The 23,881-nt window shown below is 33.1% G+C and overlaps 1 protein-coding gene across 1 annotated transcript; it reads right to left on the reverse strand.

The window, feature by feature from the left end:
* Nucleotides 1–1,221: 1,221 nt before the first annotated feature.
* On the reverse strand, nt 1,222–16,643 carry LOC114405116. The gene is made up of 15 exons (XM_028367778.1): nt 16,417–16,643; nt 12,223–12,410; nt 11,791–11,891; nt 11,682–11,702; nt 11,245–11,358; nt 10,762–11,013; nt 10,446–10,603; nt 4,897–5,035; nt 4,622–4,742; nt 3,664–3,782; nt 2,846–3,053; nt 2,312–2,393; nt 1,947–2,055; nt 1,551–1,655; nt 1,222–1,425 (listed from the first exon to the last, which is right to left on the reverse strand). Exons 1-15 carry the CDS (start codon nt 16,641–16,643, stop codon nt 1,222–1,224), a joined length of 2,148 nt encoding a protein of 715 aa, XP_028223579.1.
* Between the last annotated feature and the right edge of the window lie 7,238 nt (nt 16,644–23,881).

The following is a 23,881-nucleotide window of genomic DNA, read 5'->3' on the forward strand; positions in this document are numbered from 1 at the left end:
TATAATTACATATTTAAATTTAAAATCAAGACTAGTGAATAGTGATTAAGATGAAACAAATTGGGACTAGGTTAATCCACATGCTCCATACTCGAAAGATTAACAAAATAAAAGAACATAAAAGAAAAAAAAGTTTGTAAATGCAGACTCTAGGAAAACATGAGAAAGAAAAGGAAAGTGTGATTACAATGATGTTCTGGAAGGCTTGTTTGAGGAGCACGAAATTATAAAAGGCTTGGATATTATCAGTTGGGTTCTAGTGGTTAGGCATGTGTGTGATCACAGAGTTTGATCTTATTTAGATTTACTTCTCTAAACGTACTTATAGGAAAGGAAAGAAAAATATATAATACATTGGATTTTTCCAATCAACTTATGCACTTTAAATTTTTTATTTTTAATAAATTTATGCATCCTAACTCTTGGAAATGTTAAATGAGAGAAGCTTTTATAGAAGCTAAAGTGCATAAGTTGGTTTTAATTTTTTTTTTTTTTACAGTGAATAAACTTATTCCATTTCATCAAGGATAATGGGTAGGACAAATGCAGGAATGCAATGATAATTATGGATGACCAGTATGAAATCTTGATGTCCTTGCCAGTTTGTAAGCCACAAGTAAGTTTTGTTTATCTCCCTACTAAACTCATCCAAGAGTTTCTTTTAATTGAATAGAAGTGTTTACAATTTGATAGGAGTGTATGAAAACCTAGCCTGTGATTCTAGTCCTACCAAACATATCCTTTTACAATCTGTTTTGAAAATTACATTGTGGAGCTGAAGATTGAGAACCCAAGCAAGGCTTTGATAGAGAGCATACGCCTCAACTTCTTCTGGAAGAGGAAGACCAGGAAGGAAAATAGAGCGAGCTCTGAAGAACATGCTGCTTCATCACGGAGACAAATGCTGATGCTAAACAGATGTTGATTGTTGAAAATTGCCCCATCTAAGCTGGTTTTAACTTGAGGAGCTCAATTTATTTTATCTTAATTTTTTTTTTCATTTTTTTTTTGTTTCTTTCTTGTTTCTTATATATATTTTTTCATTTTTCGAATTTATAAAAAAAAAGAGAATTAAATAAAACTAAAAATATAAAAAGAAAACCTAAAATTGGGGGTTCACAATAACATTTATCAAACAACTCTTAATTGTCATTGTCAAAAAAAATGATCTTATTGTTGATTCATAAATTTACTTGTACATGTAGGAGGATAATAACGAATTCATTTCAATAGACAAGAGCAATTTGGAACAGTAGATGTAGTTGTTCCATGGGCATTATTGCATGAACAATGAGCCGGTTTTGATGTATCAGAAGAGACAATGTCAATTTGATCCAATACAATGTTAAAACAACCTGATGGGCCACAATCTAAGTTAATAGCTTTGTCATTCGCAGATGTTCCTTGAAACCCACGGTATGTCACCTCACTTACTTGGACCACTCCAGTCTAATTGTCAATTTCAAAATGCAAATTTAATAAGCAATTAACATGGGGGAAGAAAGTTGAAATCACAATATATAAATATAAATGTAAAGTTAAGTGAATACCGTTAAGTGAACACTATGATAGAATTGGTCTAAAATTATTGGGTTGCGAGTCTGTATTAATTTGATTTTCTCAAACGTGATTCTTTTTGCATAACCTGTTCCACCCTGTAAAAAAATGGGCAATATATAAAATATTTATTTCATGTAGTAATAAAAGATAATGGATTTTTTTCTTTTTTGTTTGTTCCAAACATTTCAATATTTCCTTATTATTTGATTCTCAAATTTATCAAGTATGCCGCTAAATGATCATAGTTACAGGACTAAAAATATTTTGTAATATATTACTACTCATGCTTTTTTTTATATATAATTACATGGTTTGAGTTGTACAAATTATATAATTATAGATGATTGCTATAGGATGCAAATACGATGCCTCCCTTATAATATTACCGGAACTGTCTTGATTCTTGCTCCATTTGTTGTTTTGGTGAAACTGCAATTGTATACATAAATTTCTTCCACTGTTTCATGAGCGTTGTGTTTACCCAGGCTGCCAATGCTGATCAAATATAAATTCGTTCATATTAATTGATGAGATTGATAAAGTTAGGGATAACAAAAGATATTAATTAATCAAGAAAACATGGATTTTATTGTGGTTTGATGTCAATATGATGTCATGTGTAAGTGTGATAATTACATAAAATATTTAACCAGGTTATTTTTATGTGGCATATATAAGTTGACGGTAGGATCACTTGCACACACATACATACAAATTCAGAAAATAACTAAGACACAATATATTTGTAAACCTTATTCCATGGCCAGGACCACAAGCAATTCCAGTAGCATTGATGTATGAGGAGCCTCCATTGATGGCAATACAATCATCGCCTATTTAGAAAGATAATTAATTAATATTAGTTAAAATTGCACACACATATAAAATGTTTAATCTTCATGCACTAACGATATAAAATAATTTTACATCATCATCCAATCATAAATCATTTTTAATTTAACTTTTAAAGTAATTATCATAAAAATAAATAATTTTATCATGCATAATAAATTGTAATTAAATGACAGTTTAAATTTTTTTATATTGTCAGTATATAATTTTTTGTCATAAATCAATTAGTTACTTTAAACTAATACAAAAAATACTTTAAAACACTAAATTTTTTTTATGAAAAAATAACACTACATTGAAATTTGATATGAGAAATGTTAATAACACTCTCTAATATATTTTTCTTAACATATTTTTTATAACTAGTTAAAATTTATTAAAAATTTTCAAAACTTATATATATGCACATGCTTAACATGAAAACTTGGTTTACCAGTTGCTATAGTACAATCTTCGATCAAGATATTTTTGGAAAAAGCAATATCAAATCCATCAGTGTTGGGGCTGTTCCTAGGAGCATGAATATTGATATTAGAGAATATGGCACCGTTACAACCATCAATCGTTATGTGAGCTCTTGGACTATTGGAGATGCTCAGTTTACGAACAGTAAGATCATTGCAAGATACAAAACTAATGACCTGCATTATCCATATTAAAAGTTTAGTCACAAGATATTGAGAATTCCTTAGAAACTTAATTATATATATATATATATATATATATATATATATATATATATATATATATATATATATATATATATTCTGTTCCATGCATTCATCTTGCATATATCATCAATCCTTTGGCTGTATTTAGTTGTTATGTATGTTCATTAATACTATGCCAAAGTTGTTCTATGTTATAGTTAATACAAGCTAGTCTATATGTGCAATTGACGTTTTATTTTGTCATAACTAAGGCATCAATATGCAAGTAGAAGTGCATATTAACCAATAATAGCTTATCGTAGCAGAAATTAAAAATTTATAAAAAAATTGATTGAAAAATACTAATTATTAATTTGTTAGTTTTTGTTAACACTGATCAAACTTCAAACCTGCTCCGCGAATTTTCTCCCCTTATCCCCCTCTTAACCACCAAACTAACTTTATATCTTCATTTACAATTAATAAATAAATAAATATTATAATAATAATAGTCAATGATTTTATTGGAAAAAAAATCAATATCAATGTTTAAAATAAATCAATTGTATAGGAGAACGAAGCTCAGAATATATAGTCAAACCCTTGGTCGAAGACAACTTCTGCATTTCCACCAAGTAGAACCGAAGCCATCGATTTGTCCTCCGCTTCCATCAATCGTGAGACCGTTTAGGTTTGAGATCAAAATCAAAGGATCCAGACCTTTTGCCCATGCATCCTTGGCAGGTGCAACTATTTTCCCCTGAAGCTGCAAGAAGAGAGTGGAAATTAAATAAAGAAAATAAGAAAATACGAAGTCATATTTGTAAGGAATTATTGAAGAAAAAATTATTAGACATACTCTTTAGAAGACCCTTACTCACACTCTTTTGTTCGTTAAAATTTAAGGGAAAATGATAAGAAAAAATATTAGATCTCACTCCTTATTTAATAATTATCTCTTAATTTTGAGAGAAAGAGAGAGTTATATTTTTTATTTTATAAAACTATAAGTTAAGAGCTGAAAAGATAAAATAGATGATAAATATAAAAGAGTAGTACAATAATTTTATATTATAAAAGAATAGTAGAGATTTGGTGTTGTTACTCATGTTATTTAAAATTATTTTTTTTATAATTTTTATTTTTTAATTCACTATTTGAGTCTCCTAGGTTAAAAAGTAAAAATTATTTTTTCTTTATAACTTTTATTGTTTATCAATTTTTGTTTAGTGACCAAATATTTTAAATAAAAATAAACAAACGTGTTATTAATTTATTAAAATAAATATTTAACATTCAACAAAATAATAAAAAAAGTATAATATCAAGTTTCATAATAACTAAGAAAATAAATATGTCATCTAGTGTTTGTAAGAATGTTAAAATAAGTAGAAAAAGAGTATTTTAATTAAGTTAAAGAGTCAAAATAAATTTCAAATAAATTAGTGAAAATAAAATTTGTGAAAAAAAAGGAAAAATTAATAAATTATAAGATAATTTATTTTTCATAAGCTAAGTAACTTTAGAAACTTGGGCAGTCTATACCAGAATATGAATACTTCTGGCCTTGCAAGGTCCTTTCAGGGTTATGTTCGACACCAAGAATACTCCTTTTGGTGGTATAACTAGAGTTGATGTCCCTTGTGTTCCACATGTGTGTTGCCATGCGCTTGAAAATGCCTACCACCAATTCAAATTAGAAAGTTATCAATTTGTCGAAAACTATCAAATAACTATCGAGATAGCAACCATAAAAATTCCTTTGTGAAACTTTTCATGAAGCACAGACTAAATTAAATATGGAGAATAAAGCAAACAAAGCAGAAGCACATACATGAGAATCATCAGATTTCCCATTGCCATGAGCACCAAAGTCCATCACATTATAAAATGTGTTTTTGGTTCCAACCATCGACCTCAAACATAAACATGGTGAAACAAAACCAATAATCAAAACACAAGTCATTATTAGCCTTTGCATGTTTAACAAGAGTGAAGAAACCGGCACAATGCAAGAGGTTTTTCTTTTCTTGGGTTAATATCGATCCTTAGGAAGATTAAGAGTTGGTGTAATTAAATAGAATTTGGATCAACAATAATGGGAGAAAAGTAATTAAGAAATAGAAAGAAAAAATAAACGACAAAATCTTAAAAGTATGTTTTTAATGGTAAAAAACAACTTTTGTCTATAAAACATTTCTCATATATTAAAAACATTATCCTTGACAAGAGAGCCATAATTTAATTTTTTTTTTGTATATAGAAATTAAAAATAGTTACAGCTTCATGACAAGCATAATTTACTTTGAACACAATATTATCTCCCAAAAGTTTATATCTAAACAAATAATTAAAATCTAGTATTTATTTTTCTTTTATAGATTTGTAAGTATCTTTTATGAGATACAATTTTGCTCAAGTTAGATAAGATCGTTGGGGTTAACAAATTCTACTTAGGAGTATTAATACAATCACATATTCAAGATTTTAATTCAAGACAATTGGTTAAATTGGAAAAATCATAGACCAATTGATCTACACGCTTGATGTTCAATTATTTAATTTTTAAATTATGTTTTTTCTATTATGTACAATTATATTACCACAAAATCATTTCCTATTTTTATTTATCATGTTTTCAAATGCATAAATGAAGAAAATAAAATTATAAATCTATTGGCAAAAAATCCAAGTATTAACTAATTAAAAAGAGTTTTGAAAATAAATTTAGAAAGTGAATCAAACACAATCTAAGACACTAATAAGTTGCTGGTTCAAGTAGGACATACATTACTTGGATTCATTAAGTAATGTTACATGTTCAAGCCTTATTGATAAAGAAAAATATGATTGAAATGAGATATTCTACTAAAAGTGATGAACCGGGTTTTTTTACTGAAATTATTCATGATAAAGTTAATAAATATATTGCAGCAATGTCAATGGAAAGGTATAATCATTCAAGTAAGACATAGAAAAAAAAAAGTAAAACAAAGGCTTAATTACATTTTCAATCTTTTATCTTTTTTTTTTAAGATTCAGTCTAGTATGTTAAGTTTAAAAAGAATAATTTTGGTGTTCCATCAACTTGAAAGTAATGTGCTTTGTGATGATTTTAAATTTCAATTAAACTACAAGACCAATTTGACTTCTTTTTTAATAAAATATTAAATTGACTTAAATTTGAAAGTTAAAGTACAAAAATACTCAAATTTCAAAGTTAAAGGGCCAAAGTGAAATTAATAGACATTTATGTGAAGTGTTATCCCATTAAGTAATTGTTTTTAAAAATATTTACCATATTAATGTTGATAATATACGTAGAAGCTAGTTTTCTAATGTACACTTACTTATTTCTTAGTATCAATATGCTGACAAATTTTATATATATATATATATATATATATATATGTATGTGTGTGTGTGTGATATTGTTAATGTGTGCATCCTTATTTTTTAATGAGTGTACATACTTATGCATTTATACTTAAAAAAATAAGAGTTTATACATTAACAAATCTCACATAGATTTGCTAGCCTACACACCCTTACTTTTTAGTATGAGTGCATTTGCAAGTTACACCATTGTGTATTTTAAGATATTTTGTAGTTATAATTTGCAAATGCACTAATGATAAGGGAAAATAAAGGTGTATATGCTAGCAAAACCTATATATAAGAAATAAATAATTAATTTGTCAAGAACAATAAAAAGGGTTGAGTTAAATAGTTTAAATTAATAAAGTGATAAATTTTAATCTTATTTCAAAACTGCCCTTTAAATTAATTAGTTTAAGGAGTAGTTACATTTAATGATACTACACCTTTACCATTGAGTGTAACTTGTGTATTGTTAATAGACCAATGAATACACGAGAAATGAGTGAGTGTCTCATTTATTGATCTCACAAAATGAAGAATACTCTCTCCATCTTGATTATAATAAAAAAAAACATACTTGACACTTATTTAAAAAAATTAGTTAATTTCATTAAATTGTGTGATTTTTAATTAAAAAATAAATATTTTTCCTACCTATCTTTCATTGAAACTTGATATCAAGCATAAAAAAATATTTGGTCGTATTAAATAAAGGATTTTTTTTTTGAGAGAATCTCATTAAATAAGGCATTGATAAATCAGATTTGTTTATATTTGAAACCAAAAAATAAAGGATTTTTATTGCTTATATTTGAGACAAAAAAATAAGAAACTTTTATTACTTATATTTGAGATCAAAGAAAGTATAAAATAAATAGTTTTACTAACAAGTGTCTTTAGGGCATTAGTTAATGAGCTAAAAGGAGAAAGTGTTTCGTGTGTAAATCATAGAAGAACATAAAAAAATCATGAACAATGCAATTTTTCTGGCTCCCAATAAAACTATTTTTACTTTAAGTTCTTTAACAATTGCCCTTAGGACACATGTTAGCATTTGCTTCAAAGGAAACTAGCAATTAATACATCTTAAAGTGAGTCTATATTTCTTATAATTACGACCCAAAAATAATATTCATTTGTTAAATTTAAATCCAAAATAATTTCAATTAGAAGATCAATTAAGGGATATTTTAATAATTTAAAACGGTCACAAAAATTCAAAATCAAATTAAAAGGAAAGTAATAATTGTATTTTTAATTATCATTATGTATAAATACTAAATATGTATACAAAATATATATCAATTTAGGCCCCATTTGGGGTGGGTGTTTGTTTTTGATTTTCTGTTTTAAAATGTAATTTCAAAACAGAAATGTGTTTGGCAAATATGGGACTGAGGTGATTTTTTGCTTCTTTCCAAAACATTTTTTACCCCATTTTAAATAATAAAAAATAGGTTTGTTAGGTTTTTATTGTTGGTTTTACTCTAATCCTAGGAATTCTCCCTCATGCTACTCTCTTACTTCATCGGTGTCACAGTCACCGATCATCGGTCATGATCATTGATAACAATGGTGGTTGTCGATCACCGGTAATGATTGTTGATCATCGGTCACCGATTGCCGGTCGTCAGTCCATTAGATTGATTTTTTTTTTTTGTTGGGATCACAGGTTTAGATATTAAAGATACATAGGGAGAAATTTGACAATAATTTTGAAACTGATTAAGAAATTCCTTTTCTATTTTACAATAGTTTTCAAAATCAAAGTTGAAAATAAAAATTCAAAAAATGAAAACTATGTTTGATTTTTAAATATTTCAAAAACAGAAAATGAAAAATCACCCCAAACTCAACCTTAGAAATTAAAAAATAAGGTTACTTTTAGAAATTTGATTAGTATTTAACTAAATCATTTATCCTTTATCCTTTATTACTTAAAATAATATACACTGCCCCTACTAGGTGTAAGAAATAATCTATAACATTCATATGAGTGAAATCTATCTATTTAGTAAAAGAATTTATGTTAGTATGTTCGACAACACATTTGAGTCAACTTTCTAGTTGTTTTTATTAGCTGAAAAATTTGTACAATGTTCACAATATTTTTTTAGTAGCTTTTACTTTTTTTTAGACATTAATTGAAATAATATTTTTTAAAATGCTAGTTAGACTCTAGTTTTTTTTTTAATATTCATTCACTTTTTTCCTTAAAGAATTATTATATTTCCTTTCAATCTTTTCTATGGAAGGTCAACTTTTATTATTTTTACCCTTTGTTTTTACATATGAAAGGGATTTTTTTCATTTTTACCGTTTTATTATATGATGTTGATAGTGATATATAATAAGTTTTTTAAAATAATTTTTTTATATTTTATAAATAAAAAGCTACAAAAGTGTTTAAAATTAATTTAATACTAAAATTATAAGGGCTTAATTTAATATTATCTATTTAGTGAGAGTACTTGTGTTCAATTTCTATTTATGTGCAAAATTCTCCCAAGCCAACGACAACCATGCACTATGAGCAACATTAGTCTCTAACCTAGTGGATCTAAGGACATCCATGGTTTTTGATCCAGGACCAAACAAGACATATACTACACAAAAATTGAGATAGCGTTTTTAGCCGCATTAGTCAATGAATGTGTTTGACAAGCATTAGTCAATAAGTGTGTTTAACAAGACATTTAAGCTAACTTCTAGTTCATTTTAGTTGATGAAAATATTATTTAACTATTTGATAAATAATATTTTTAATATATTTTAGTGTTTTTTTGAAACGCTAATTGAAGTAACATTTTTTAAAATGCTAGCTACCTTCTAGTTTTTTTTAAAAAAAAATTATTCCTTTTCTTCCTTGAAATTTTTTACCAGAAATTCCATCAAAAATTTATTATTTACTATGAATTAAAAGAATATTTAATGTTAAGAAGACATGAATTGTAAAAAATATAAAGTAACTAAACTACAATTCCAAGATTGCCTAAACACTAATTTTTAACACTAATTGTTTCATTTTTAACTTTCTAATGGTCTAGTATCATTGAAATACTGCATGATATAATAAAACATAAGTCAATAATATATAATACTAATTATAACAATATGAAATATGTTTGAATTAAACAATTATCGTTTCCCAATTATTCTTAAAACTTCCTAAGATTATAGTTGACATCCAGTGCATGATGTAATACCCACACTCAGTGCTTCCTTTTTGTCTATTACACTAAATACATTATGAAGTTTAGATATTCAATGTTAAGTACAAATTAGTCTACACAGTATCAAAATATAACTAGAAGCATTGTTTAAATGACTTACTTTAACAACAATCCACTTAGCAACAACCTTGGATTTACTTTATGGAGTATCGTCAAGTCCTTTCAAATCATTATTCAATACAAACATGAATGTGTATTGTACAATTAATATATTGATGTTTCTGACTAATGCTAATGCAAATGTATTGAAAAATATAACTAACCTATTAATAATTCCCTTAAGGTAGTTGTTTGGCCTATTATGCAACGAACAAAACCAAATGACAACATTTTCCTTAGACAAAATGACGACCATTTGCCAATATGCACTGCAGTAGAGAACAATATAAGTTATTATACTATTATAATTATTTAAATTCATTTGTTCAATTTAACTTACCAATTCAAGTAGGCTCCTAGATACATATCCCTCTTTGAATTCTGCATCCAGTTTTTAATGTAACTTTCTTATTCAAATTGTGATTGCCTAGATCTCTGTATGGACTGTGGCTCGAGGAATCCATAAACATCAAAATTCCTAGGTCACATACTTATTTAAGTCATATGCCTATTGTTGTTAAAATAAATTAAATTATGTATGAATTTAAAACAATAAGTTAGGTAATAAAAATCATGTAAAGTGACTTACAGAATCCACAATTGTATAACAGAGATGTTGAGACACTGACCACCGTGTGCTATTTCGAACAGATCTTCATGCTTTATGTACAAGGGGAAGTCGTCATTAAACATCCCAAACACGATAGCATCCCACATAACCTGCAACGGCTTTAGAAAAAGCTGTGGGATGGTCAATGTCATTAGATATAGAGGATCATCGACATCATGATCCGGCCTATCTATAGGTTTCGTTGGTCCCAGAACTCCCTGTTTATCCAACATGGGTAATTAACATAATATATATACAGTGAACACTTTAATTGGAAAAAACATTTAATCACAGTGAAATACTTGTTCTGGTAAACACTTCACAAGATGTGTCGGCTAAGCAACGAAGGTGTTAAGTGTCTGCCCATTAACTGAACCTTTTGAGTGGGTATAGGAATGAGAGCATCTACATCTCTAACTTCCTCAACACCAACCTTGAGTTGATCATGGCGCAAAGACATGTTGTGAACGGTTGTGGATCCCTCATAAAGTCTTCCTAGGGCAACCAGGCGGGGAAGGTTTTCTTCAACGTATAACCCGTATTTCTCTGAGTCACCCGTGTATGGGTCGTTGCTTGAGGGATAAACATAGCTCTCCTTTATGTTGACACGAGCAGCTGAAGGACCAACCTTTGGCTCAAGAGGCAGTGTGAGTCCTTATGATTGCATCTGCGATTGAAATTGGGACTTCATCGGGCTGAAGGACAACATTAGTTGTCAAGTCACTTTTTCTGTGATCGACTCCTCTAACTGGTCCCTAATCTATTGCGTCAGCTACTCCAGGTCTTCGGGAGCCATGGACGAAGAAGTGCGGGAGGTCCTTGGAGCCGGTCCAAAGTATTGTTTGATTGTGACACCAACTCCAACAGCATGCACACGACCAGGGTGTTCTTGTCGCCCAATGGCAACAGTCAATACATCCTGATGTCCATGGGCGACAAAGGAACCTTGTGAGGCATGATCCTCCAACGAATCCTATAAGGAACACATTTTTTGGTTTACTCAATCACACAATAAACATAAATAATTGCAATTAACAACTGAAAGTGACTTGCAATCTTGTTAGCAATTTCCTTTGCTGCCTCAGATGTCATTTGCTCAGTTTTCTTGGTGCGGGTCATCTTCCACTTCACGTGTCGTCTGATGGGAGATGAAGGATCAATCGTGGTGTTAGTGCTTCTGGATTGAGCAGCTTCCTCCAGTTGTTTCTTTTTCCTCTCATCTGCCAACTTCTTTTCAAGAAACTCATAACCCCCACGAGACAACACGTGAGGGGCAGTGTTTTATTTTTAAATGACCTGTGCCTTCTTTTGCACATCCTGTAAAATTTAAAGATTAACAAAAGTTATGATTACTGACAATTATAACTAAATATAAAGTTTAAAACAATGAAAATCACAAAGTTACCTCCCACAAAGGGTCTCTGCGACTCTGACAAAATTGGGTCCACTTCTCCTTGTTAATGTCATACTTTTCGCATACAATGTCATCGACACTGTCCTTGTCAGCTACAAGTTCCCATTTCGACATCAAATCAGACTTAAATTGTCTCCATCGCTCCCCTACAGTTTGAAGTATTTTCTTTTTTGTCCTCAGATCAAATGCTTCAAGGATATCAAATTATGCCTAACAAATGAAAATTAAATATTAATTTATTGTTACTAAATTACAATTTTATTGTTAATCATCCACATGCAACATTTAAGTAAAATACTTGAATATCCTCCTATATCAAATTCTTTTGTGCAATAGGGACTTGTTTCCAATTCTCATATGTCACATCCACCTTATCACGAGCGATAATCCCCAAATATGTTCTTAACTTCTTTCTATGGGGACCGTCGGCTTTCCCAGTTGTAGGATCCACATGGACCAGGGGTCTCTCTGCCCCAACTGGTCTAGTAGCAGCTAATGATCTCAAGCCTGTGGCTTTTCTTGTCCGCTTTAAGGTAGGAGGGGAATGTGATGTTGCATCAATAGGAGGAGGAGGAGAAAAAGGAGGAGACCTAGGTGGTGTAGTCATTTGCCTGTAAAGAAAAAAACATTAATTAATTTTCAACATTATCACAAAACTCAATAGCTTATGTAATTTAATGGTCAAAAATAAAGTACATAATAAAAAAATTACATTAGACGATGTTAATTAATTCTCCTTCATCATGATCATTACGATTAGCATGAACGTCGTTAGCTACTTCCTCTCCGATGACGTTAGGCGACATTTATATGGACAAAGGAATAACATAAGTATCAATGTGTGAATCACCATCTTCAACATTAACACCAATTGTTTTCCCGTGTAGAACCACTAACCACCTTTCATCACAAGGGTCTTGAACATAAAATACTTGTTTAGCTTGTTCTGCCATGATGAAAGGATCATTCTAGTAAGCGAGTTTCTTAAGATCCACCAACATAAATCCTACATCATCGGTCCGCACACCGGTATTACTGTCAAACTACTTACATTTGAAAACACAAACAATAAATTTGACATAGTTAAGCTCCCAAATTTCTTCTATGAAACCAAAGTAAAAGATGGAAGCTACACGTGGATTGTCATCATGTACAGTAGTGAAGTGTTGAGATTCAACCCTTAAGGTAACACCACTATTTTGCATTGTACTTTTCTCATCTTGTGCTTTTGTATAAAAGGAATACTTGTTGGTATCGTATCCTTGCCAAGTGATAACATTTCTTTTAGGCCCATCTGCTAGCTTTCTTAATGTTTTAGAAGCATTATCATCACCAAAGATTGTATCTTTAAACCAATCTAGGAAAGTCTTGTTATGCTCTTTTAAGACCCTGTTCTTCGACATTTTTGGATTACTTTCCTTCACTTAACCTTCGTGGCGAAGTATGTATAACAAAACTTCATTACTGTTATTCAATACATACAAATGAGCTTGTTGCAAATCTTCTACACTTGGAGTGATAACATACAGTCCTCTTGAACCCTTACCTCACCTCCCACTCTTTCTTCATCCCGAGACTCGAAAAGCCCAACAGGTTTTTCTTTTCCAATGTACTTTGAACAAAATTCAATGGCTTCTTCTACAATGTACCTTTCCACAAAAGATGCTTCCGGACGGTATAGATTTTTGGTATACCCTTTTAAGATCTTCATGTATTGCTCAGCCGGGTACATCCACCGCAAATAAATAGGACCACAACATCATTGTAATTACATTTTCCCTTTGTTTTCTCATGTTTTCCATTTACATTTACAAACTCCATTTTTCCCTTTTAATTGTGTTCTTTTATATTTACTTTTTAATCCCAAGACCACCGAAGAAGTGGATCAATTATTAGTCTGAAATTGTTTCATCTTAATTAATAGTCTTGATTTCAAGCCCTAAATATATAATTACATTAAATACTTAAAGAAAAGTTTTGTCATTAAGAGCAATTTCACTTGAGTTGTGCATTATTATTTTCCATTGAAGATATATATCACCTCATGAAAAAAAAATCCTTGAAAAAAAGTTGACTATGATAGCATGATAAAACTCAAATCTTTGTTTTTGGAAAATTTAAATATTTTACATCAACATGGATTATTTTGAGGATAATACTATGCTTTGGGAAAAAGTTAAGGATCAAAATTTGATAATTCCTAAATTTAAAAATTAATTTTATCAATATAATTAAAAGTAAAAGAAAGCAATGTTCATTCCAAACATGAAAGAACTATTTGGTTTTGAATTCTTAAATGCATTTGAGAAAAGAATAGGGAATAACTGTTTATCAAGCTTTATTTTTTTAATTACTTAACCCAACTCTAAAATAAAAATATATTTTTTTTAAAATAATTATCATACAAAGTTTTAAAATAAAATATTAAATGCACATATATTTTTTAAATAAAAAATTGTATTTATAAGTAAATAAAATAAAATTTAAAAGTGAATTTTCCATCTTTTTACTAAACTTTTGAAAAGGTGTAAAATAAAATCACTATTTTGTATGTTTAGTTATGGGTAACCATTTAAAATTGACACCATTTAATCCTAAAATTGAACATCGTATAATACTGAAACTTTTCTTACATATAATTGACTCTTAAACTCAAAATCTTTGAAAGACTAATATTCTTTTATAAAGATTATACCAATATTTTTTTTAAAAAAATTGTTGATGGAGACTTATTTTTTCATTTATTTTTGAATTTTTTGGTTCATCATCCTGCCACAATTTAGTTGCAATTGGAATAATAGATGCAAAAGTGTGCTTAGTAGGAGGGATTAATTGTCTAAAATAAAGTGAACTACATATCAAATTTCAGTTAGAGAAATGCTAATGTTTTGAGTTAAATTGTCTCTTAAGAAAGATATATTTAAAAAAAAAAGAAAAATGTAATAATTATAAGTCAAAAACTTATTTTAACTTAAAATAAGAATTGTTTCGAAAGAGACGGAGAAGGAAAGGAAGATTTACCTTTGTTTGCACAATGAAATCGAAGAAAGTAACAAATGTTTGAGCATTAACATTGGACGCTAACCTATAAACAAGTAAATAAGGAACTTTTGGTATATTGAAAATGAAATTGAGCTCCAAAAACGCATTTATAAATATTTTATTTTTATATAATATATTACAAATCTATAGATATAAATAGAAATAATTAATTATGTATTTATTTTATTTTCTAATATTTTCTTTCAATATATATATATATATATATATATATATATATATATATATATATATATATATATATATATATATATATATATATATATAAACAAAATTCCAGAAGTGTTTAGTGTTTGCTTATATTTGTACCTGCACATGGATAAATATGTAACTTTCTTCCTGTTGTCTCCTACGTTGGGTGTCTTTCTTCTCCAAAATATATTTTGAGAGTTGAGATACCCACATGTGTTTTGGGAAATGTTTTTTATAGTTAGTTGAGAGAGAGCCTTTGGAAAAAATGAATTTCCCAAATTTAAGAAATAAATTTGTATTTTTAAAATATTTCAATTAAATATTTTTATTTAATTATTTCAGGAAATTGATTTTGTAAGTAAGCCTGATTCACCATGGATGCAAGAGGATCATGTGGTGCAAGGAATGTCTAATGTTCATTTTAGGTCCATTCAGTATAAAAATACTCTTTAGGATATTATGAATTTTAAGGTGTATTTTGCATATTACAACTAACAGACTCCAAATCCTATATAATAAAACATATGCTAATTAACAAGATTTACTAATATTAACTTCAGATCCTAATAAAAGAAAATGCAAAAATTCTGCAAATATCTTAAGATTTGTTTGCTAGACTTTCTTTGGAGAGGCTTCTTTATTTTCGATCTCAAATTGCTTTAGGCCTAAACAAGTTTTTTTTTTTTTAATCAAATGAGTGATGCCAAGTGTTTATAGATTCTCTCATCTCAACTATGTTGGCACCAGAGATTCTACTCATCACCTATAGCAAACACCAAAGTTATTAATAAAAAAAGAGGAAAAAGTACAGATAATCTCATGGCATGGGAAGAACATCTACTTGGGTTGTTGTGATTAACACATTGGAGGGTACATCCTTTGTGGTACAAGTAGAGGATACATCTACTTGGGTTGTTGTGACTGAGAACAAGAGAGGGTACATCTCTTGTGGATTAGTTCAAGTGGAGGGTACATCCACTTGGTTGTTCAAAGAGAACAAGGGAGGGTACATCCCTTGTGGATCTTTGCTTGTAAAGGATTTTACAAGGTTGAAAAGAAATCTCAAGGACCGCAGGTCGCTTGGGGACTGGATGTAGGCACGGGTTGTTGTCGAACCAATATAAAACTCTTGTGTTTGTCTTCTTCTTCCCTACACTTTTTAATTTCCGCTGTGCACTTTAATTATCGCTTTTACTTTTGGTTAAGTTTCTTTTTCTATTCTTTACTTTCTTAACATTATAGTAAAAGCCTAATTAAATCTAGTAACATTAAGAAGGTTAGATTTTTAATTAGTAAAGGTTCATTAATAATTAATTCAACCCCCCCCCCCCCCTTTTTAATTATTCCGAGGCCACTTGATCCAACAGGGAGTGTTGGCTGGTTACCATGGGAAGTGGAGTCGGCATGGTTCCAGCTAATGGTGGTGACTTCGCAGAGGGAAAAGATGAGGAGTGTTGAGTGGTCTCAAAAAGGGCCAACAGCGGAAGAAGTTTGTCCAATTTGGTGGCAATGGCGTCTTGGGCAGCGGTGAGTTCCACGATGGCTACTTCGATGCGGTCCATAGTGGACGTGGAACAAGCCGAGTTAGCCATTAATGCTCTCAATCAAAGCACCAAAATGTTATGAACAACAAGGGCAAAGGAGAGGGAACAACCTAGCTTCGAGGGCTAGGATCCTCTAGACGAGAGGAAAGGAAATTGTTTTGTATTTTTTCATATTTGTTCATTTCAATACACCTTCTATATAAAGCAAAGTGTTAATGCTAAATGACAAAAACTAATAACAGAATAACAAAGCAATAACAGAAAGGCACTAAGCACTACTAGCTATTAATGAAATCACGAAAGCAATAATCCAACAAGCACTATTGCACTAGCTATAACATAATTGGTGCCAAATCCACTAAACATAATCTTTCAAGTGCTAAGGTGGTTTAGTTTTCATCCTGGGCCTTTCATTGTGGTCTTGTTGAGTCATTATCTTCCTCTTCCTATCAGTCTATGACTCATCTTCTTTGACATTGTTGTCGGTGACACCTCATGTTCCTACTTTCTCTCTCCATAAAACCGCTAGCATGTTAGTGGATTCTATTGTCGTTTATCCTAATCGCCAATACCCAAACAATGTGTTTTCTGTTTTGTCTCCGTCACGCAAACCCAAACCCTTTTGATTTCACCTTTGTCATCAAACTCTCTTGATGCTTCCGCTGCCTCCACCTACACATGTCGACCATTTGTTAGGTTCTCAAAGATAGAAGCTAGCTTACGAGGGCCAGCACCTACAGAAATAAAGAAAGAAGTAGAATTGAGTAAGGAAATTCAAAACTTTTTCATTGATTCTTGCTTGTTATTTACAGGTATATTTATAAGCTTCCTAGTAACAGAATGATCCTAGGAATATTACAATAAGCAAATTTGTTAAATGTTGTCTCATGAGGACAAAACAACATTAAGCAAGAAGGTTTGGAATGATTTGGGAAGATTCTTCCGTTGGTGCTATCCTCAAACATAGTCGTTGAGGTAAGGTGGTTTCATGATCTTCCCTTTGGGTTTTTCTTCTTTCAGCACCCCTTCTTTTGCATTTTCGATCTCTGATGATGCTTCTATGTTCTTATCATCCTTCGATCCTTGTAAGATCACCTTGTCCTCAAAGTGATAGTCCCTCTGTAATTGCGTCCAATCCTCCCAAGAGGTTTCATTTGGAGAAAGGCCCTGCCATTGTACCAACACCTCCCAAGGAGCCTTTGCAGATGGTCTGCGATAGTCCAAAATGGCCAAGGGATACACAAGATGATGGTCATTGAGAAATTTTAATGGAAGAGAAATTTCTTCCTTTTGCTCTAGAGATCCTCGAAATGGTTTAATCATGGAACAATGGAACACATGATGTATCTTAGCTTCTTTCGACAACTGTAACTTGTAGGCCACTGTGCCAATTTGTTCTATGACCTGGAAGGGTCCATAGAATCGCTTTACAAGCTTGCCCGATATCGCCTAAGGCCCTTTTGTAGATGATTGCGGGTGAGGATGAAGTCTGAGCAGAACCTAGTCTTCTATCTGGTAATTCACTTCACGACATTTGCTGTCAGCTTGCCTTTTCATGGCATCTTGCACTTTTAGAATCTTCTTGCGAATTGCTTGGAAAGTTTCATCTCTGTCAGTCAAAAAACTCTCAACAACTTTGATGTTAGAAGACCCAGTGATGTACTCTGGAAAATTGAATGGTTTCCAGCCAAAAGTAACCTCGTATGGGACGATTCCAATTCCTGCATTCCATGAGGTATTGTGGGACCATTCCACCCAAGGCAGGAGCTTCCCCCACATGCTGGGTCTCTGATGAACAAAAGCCTATAGATATTGCTCAACAATTTTGTTCAGAACCTCCGTTTGACCATTTCTCTGAGGATGGTATGCAGAACTCATTCACAATTGGGTTCCACTGGATCGGAAGAGCTCTTGTCAGAAGCGGCTAATAAAGAGGGGGTCCCTATCGAAGACCAAGCTTTAAGGGACCCCATGAATCTTGACCACCATATCAATGAACAATGACGCTACCATGTGAGCCGTATGAGCAGAGGGTAACATACCCAGATGAATCCCCTTCGAAAAATGATCCACCACAACTAAGATGGTTGTGTTACCATGGTACGTCGGAAGGCCGACAATGAAGTCTAATGAGAGATCCTCCCAAGGCTGGTGTGGTACCGAAAGGGGGCACAACAACCCCACCATCGTCTGTGTCTCATACTTCCTCACCTAACATTCCACACAATTTGCCACAAATTGTTTAACATCTTCCCGGAGTCCCGTCCAGTAAAAGTTTTCTGATATTCTAGCTAAGGTTTTGGTAATTCCGGCATGGCCGCCTGTGGGGGTGGTGTGATATTCCGTGAGCAGTGTTGAAGTTATGGGCAATCCTCGAGGTAACCAAATACAACCCGTGGTCAGCACTAGATTCTGCGAAAGCAAGAAGGGAGGATATTTGGTCAGATTCTCAATGATCTCCTGATGTTGACGTCTATATTTTGGGTGATCTTCCAACTGGCAACGGAGTTCTTCCAAAAAGGATAAGGAGGGCACTAATAAAATCATGGACAAGGAAGGGTCCTATTCTGGTACTCTTGACAGTGTATATGCCGCTTGGTTGTGGGCGCCAGAACGATACTAAATGTGATAGTCGTATCCCATCAACCACACCAGATACATGTGTTGTTCCAACGTCTGAATTACTTGAGTTAGTAATTCCTTGAGGCTTCGGTGGTCGGTGATAATGGTGAAACGATGATCGAGGAGGTACTGGTGCCACTTTTTGACCACCTTGGTGATAGCAAACAACTCTTGTACATAGGTGGAAGCACGGAGGAACTTTGGGCTGAAGGGTTTGCTGAAGAAGGCGATGAGGTGTCCTTTTTGTGAGAGGACCACACCTATTCCCATGTTGGAGGCATCCATCTCAATAGTGAAAGGTAGCTGTAAATCGGGTAAAGCTAGAATAAGGGTCATTGAGAGAGCTGCTTTAAGTTGTTCGAATGCCAGCTGAGCTTGAGAGGTCCACTTGAATGGTTTCACGATGGTGATTTTGATCAGAGAGGCGGCAATGGTGGCATAGCCTCTAATAAATCGACGATAGAAACCCACGAGCCCCAGAAAGCTTTGTACTGCTCTAGTGGACTGAGGCACTGGCCATTGATGAATGGCCTCCACCTTTGAAGCTACAGGTTCCACACCTTTCTGAGAAACCATATGGCCAAGATACTCTACCTGCGATTGCGCAAAGAAGCATTTAGACAATTTTAAAACAAAGTGATTGTCAAGGGGGACCTAAAATGTCGTTTCCAGATGATGTATGTGAGCCTCGAGGGAGCTGCTATAGATGAGGATATCGTCGAAGAAGATGATGATGAAGTTGTGGAGATACGACCAGAAGATCATATTCTTGGTGGCTTGGAATGATGATAGAGCATTGCAAAGACCAAATGACATTACTTTGAACTCGTAATGACCATGGTGGGTCCTAAAAGCTGTCTTGGGTATATCGGCGACATGCATTCTAATCTGGTAGTATCCCTGCAACAGGTCTAGCTTCGAAAAATACTTCGTGCCTCCTAATTTGTCCAACAACTCATCGATCGTCGGAATAAGGAACCTATCCCGGACGATGACCGCATTCAGAGCACGAAAATCCATGCAGAATTTCCAGGACCCATCCTATTTTCGCACGAGCAAAACTGACGACGAGAATGGACTCGTGTTGGGTTGTATGAGGCCCTTCTGTAACATAGAATCTACCTGGAGCTCGATTTCGTGCTTCTAGTAGTGTGGGTAACGGTAGGGACGCACGTTGACCAGAGTGAAGTGTGGAATCAAATGAATGTGGTGGTCTATGTCCCTAGCCGGTGGAAGGCCCTGATGATTCTGAAATAAGGTGGCGAACTTAGCAAGTAAATCTTGAATTTCCAGGGGTAGGTCCGGAGCCGGTGCGGAAGCAGGGTCCTCGGTGAGCACCGCAATGTGGAAATAGGAGGCATCCTCCTGCTTGCGACATAGACGACGTAACTGTTGCTATGTGAGGAGACCTAATTTAGCTTTATTCTCTCCCTTTAATTCCACCAATCGCCCTTGATAAAAAAATTGTATGCACAAGGTACTATAATTGGTGAGAACGGGGCCTAAGATTTTAAGCCATTGGACGCCCAACACCACGTTGGCTCCTGATATCGGCAAAACATAAAGGTCCATGGTGAAGATAATATCTTGGATGATGATGGAGACCCTTTCACAAATGCTTGTACATTCCAAATTTTGGTCGTTGCCTACCATCATGCGCAACGACGATGTGGCCCAGCAGGAAAGCCCCAACTGGGTGATTAGCCGGTGTTGGACGAAGTTATGGGTGTTTCCCCCGTTGACAAGGAGCACCACGTGGTGGTTAGAGATGAGGCCCACTAACCGTATTGCTTCTGGTGCCAAGTGGCCCGCTAAGAAATTCAGGCTGATTTGGGCCGGGTAAGGGTCGAGCACGTCGGGTGGGTCGGGGGCGAGTCACTTGGGTCTATATTAGATCCTGAAGGGTCTTCTGCCTCCGCGATGAGAAGGAAAACCCTAGAGGCACAACGGTGACCTCTGTGGTACCTCTCATCACAATTGAAGCATAACCCATGCTCACGGCGTGAGGTTATCTCCTTTGGGGTGAGGCGCTTCATCACTGGTGGTGGCGGTCGAGGGGGAGTCGGTAATAATGGTGGAAGGGGTGTTGCGCGAAGAGAAGACTCAGTGGTTGGACTGGGTGTCATGCGAAGAGGAAACAAAAGGGGTGGCGGAGCGCGTGGCCACGGCAACTGACGAACATCCGAGAGCTTCTCTTCCTGCAGCCTCGCCAGTCCGACAGCTTGGACTAGAGTCAGGGGCTGGTGAGCCTGCACCTCTCGACGAATCTCCGGGGTCAGACTGGAGATGAAGCATCTTAGGAAGATAGGCGGTGGAAGGCCAATAATCCGATTGGCCAAATCCTCAAATTCTGATAGGTATTGTCCCATTGTTCCCCTTTGAGTAAGCTTAAACAAGGCACTTGTGGGGTCTTCGTACTGTGACGGAGCAAAACGGGTTTGCAAGGCCTGTAGGAATCCTGGCCAGGAGGTGAATTGGGCATTGCTGTTCATCCATTGAAACCAAGCAAGAGCCCTTCCCTTTATGTAGAACGAGGCTATGGTGAGTCGGTCCTGGTCCGAAGTGCCATGGTACTCAAAGTATTGCTGATCTTAAAGATCCAATCGAGGGGTTCTGTGCCATCGAAATGAGGCACTTCTAACTTCATTTTGTGTGTTGTTGCAGGAGCAGAGGGCGGGTGATGGTGGTCTGGTGGTGGTTGTGCAGTGGAAGATGGAGTTAACGGAGAAACTCTGTGAAGGAGCTCATCCATTTTTAAGGTCATGGAATGCATGGTATCATCGAGGCTGGTGAGGGTCTGACATGAAGACAATAAGAGCACCAAATGTTAGGTTCTCAAAGATAGAAGCTAGCTTACGAGGGCCAGCACCTCCAGAAATGAAGGAAAAAGCATAATTGAGTAAGGAAATTTGAAACTTTTTCATTGATTCTTGCTTGTTATTTACAGGTTCATTTATAAGCTTCCTAGTAACAAAATGATCCTAGAAATATTACAATAACCGAATTTGTTAAATGTTGTCTCCTGAGAACAAAACAACATCAAGTAAGAAGATTTGGAATGATTTGGGAAGATTCTTCCGTTGGCGCTATCCTCAAACATAGTCGTTGAGGTAAGGTGGCTTCATGATCTTCCCTTTGAGCTTTTCTTCTTTCAGCACCCCCTCTTTTGCATTTTCAACCCCCTGATGATGCTTCTGTGTTCTTCTCCGTCACGCAAACCCAAACCCTTTTGATTTCACTTTTGTCATCAAAGTCTCTTGATGCTTCCGTTGCCTCCATCTGCACATGTCAACCATTTCACCTCAAGAACGCATCCATGTGGCCCCCAAACTTTGTGAATCATGTCAAATTATGGAGTGATGGGAGAAGTGAGAAGTGAGTTTTGGCGGAGATGTATGTTTTTGGGGAGGTGCAACAACAATTGAAGGGTGGAGTGTTGGCAGCAATGACGAAAAGGATATGTAACTTATTTCATGTTTTTTTTATTTAACACTAGATTTGTCTCCAAGGACCTCCGGATCTTCTTAGGTGTTAACTTAAAAGGATTCGGTAATGGCAAAGATGCCCAAAAGCTTAGTGTTAGAATCTTCTGGGGACAATAACTTTTTGTTGAGTTCATTTTGAATTGAGTAATTTTTCTAGTTTTTTTAGCTTTTTAATGGGGTGCCTTTGTTAGATCTTCAAACACTAGACCTGGACCGTGCAATGCATTGGGTTGTGTGTAATTTATATTTGGTTTATTAGAATTTTTAAATATTATAAACAAAAAAAGAAGAGATATGGTAGGGAAGAAAATATTTTAAACACCCTCAAAGAGATAATAGTTTTTTTTTTATTTGAAAAATATTTGATGAACGTCCATTATGTTATAAGATACCTAGAGAGTAAAAAAAAGGAGAATGGAATACATGAAAGATAATATATATATATATATATATATATATATATATATATATATATTAGTTTTAAATTTAGAACAACATAATTATTTAATAATGCATAAAACAAAAGTATTGTAACATGATTTAAAAAATGCACTTGTATAATTTTGAGATCATGGCTAGGTTATTATAGGAGAATTTAATATGATTTAAGTATTTTTTATAAGCAAATACATTTTTAAGGAGTGGTTAGATCAATTTACGGAAACTAATATTTCCTTATAGTTACTTTTATTTTAAACCTTGATAAACAATAGATAGAAAATAAGTTATAGGTAATATAAAAAAGTAGAAATATGAAATTAATTTAATTTTATCAATTTGATGTCATATCTTTCAAAGAATATAATTCTAATTCTCAAAGTATGAGAGCAAAAAAACATTGAAACTAATTGTAGAAATTCATGAACCATGAAAGAACCTCATCAACCATCACAATATGAAACAAAAAAAAGTAATGTGTAAAAAGAAAATGAAAAAAAATTGATATGAAACAAGTTATAGGTAATATAGAAAAATAGGAATGTGAAATTGATTTAATTTTATCAATTTGTTGTCATACATTTCAGAGAGTGTAATTCTAATTCTCAAATTATGGGAACAAACAAAATATTAACATTAATGTTAGAAATTCATGAATCATGAATAAGATGAACAAAAAAAATTAAAAAATGAAATACTTTTTAAAAAATAAATATAACTAAACCCTAAAAATAAAAAAAA

This window comes from Glycine soja, chromosome 3 (genome assembly GCF_004193775.1).
Source record: "Glycine soja cultivar W05 chromosome 3, ASM419377v2, whole genome shotgun sequence".
Taxonomy (NCBI): domain Eukaryota; kingdom Viridiplantae; phylum Streptophyta; class Magnoliopsida; order Fabales; family Fabaceae; genus Glycine; species Glycine soja.

Excerpts from the sequence above, each read along its gene's own strand:
- LOC114405116 (XM_028367778.1), bottom strand. The coding sequence starts at position 16,643 with ATGGCTAACTCGGCTTGTTCCACGTCCACTATGGACCGCATCGAAGTA. Across the intron at positions 12,411-16,416 it reads GTAACCAGCCAACACTCCCT|GCAAATGACTACACCACCTA; the intron begins GTTGGATCAAGT and ends TTTTCTTTACAG. Across the intron at positions 2,394-2,845 it reads AGATTGTACTATAGCAACTG|GCGATGATTGTATTGCCATC; the intron begins GTAAACCAAGTT and ends CTTTCTAAATAG.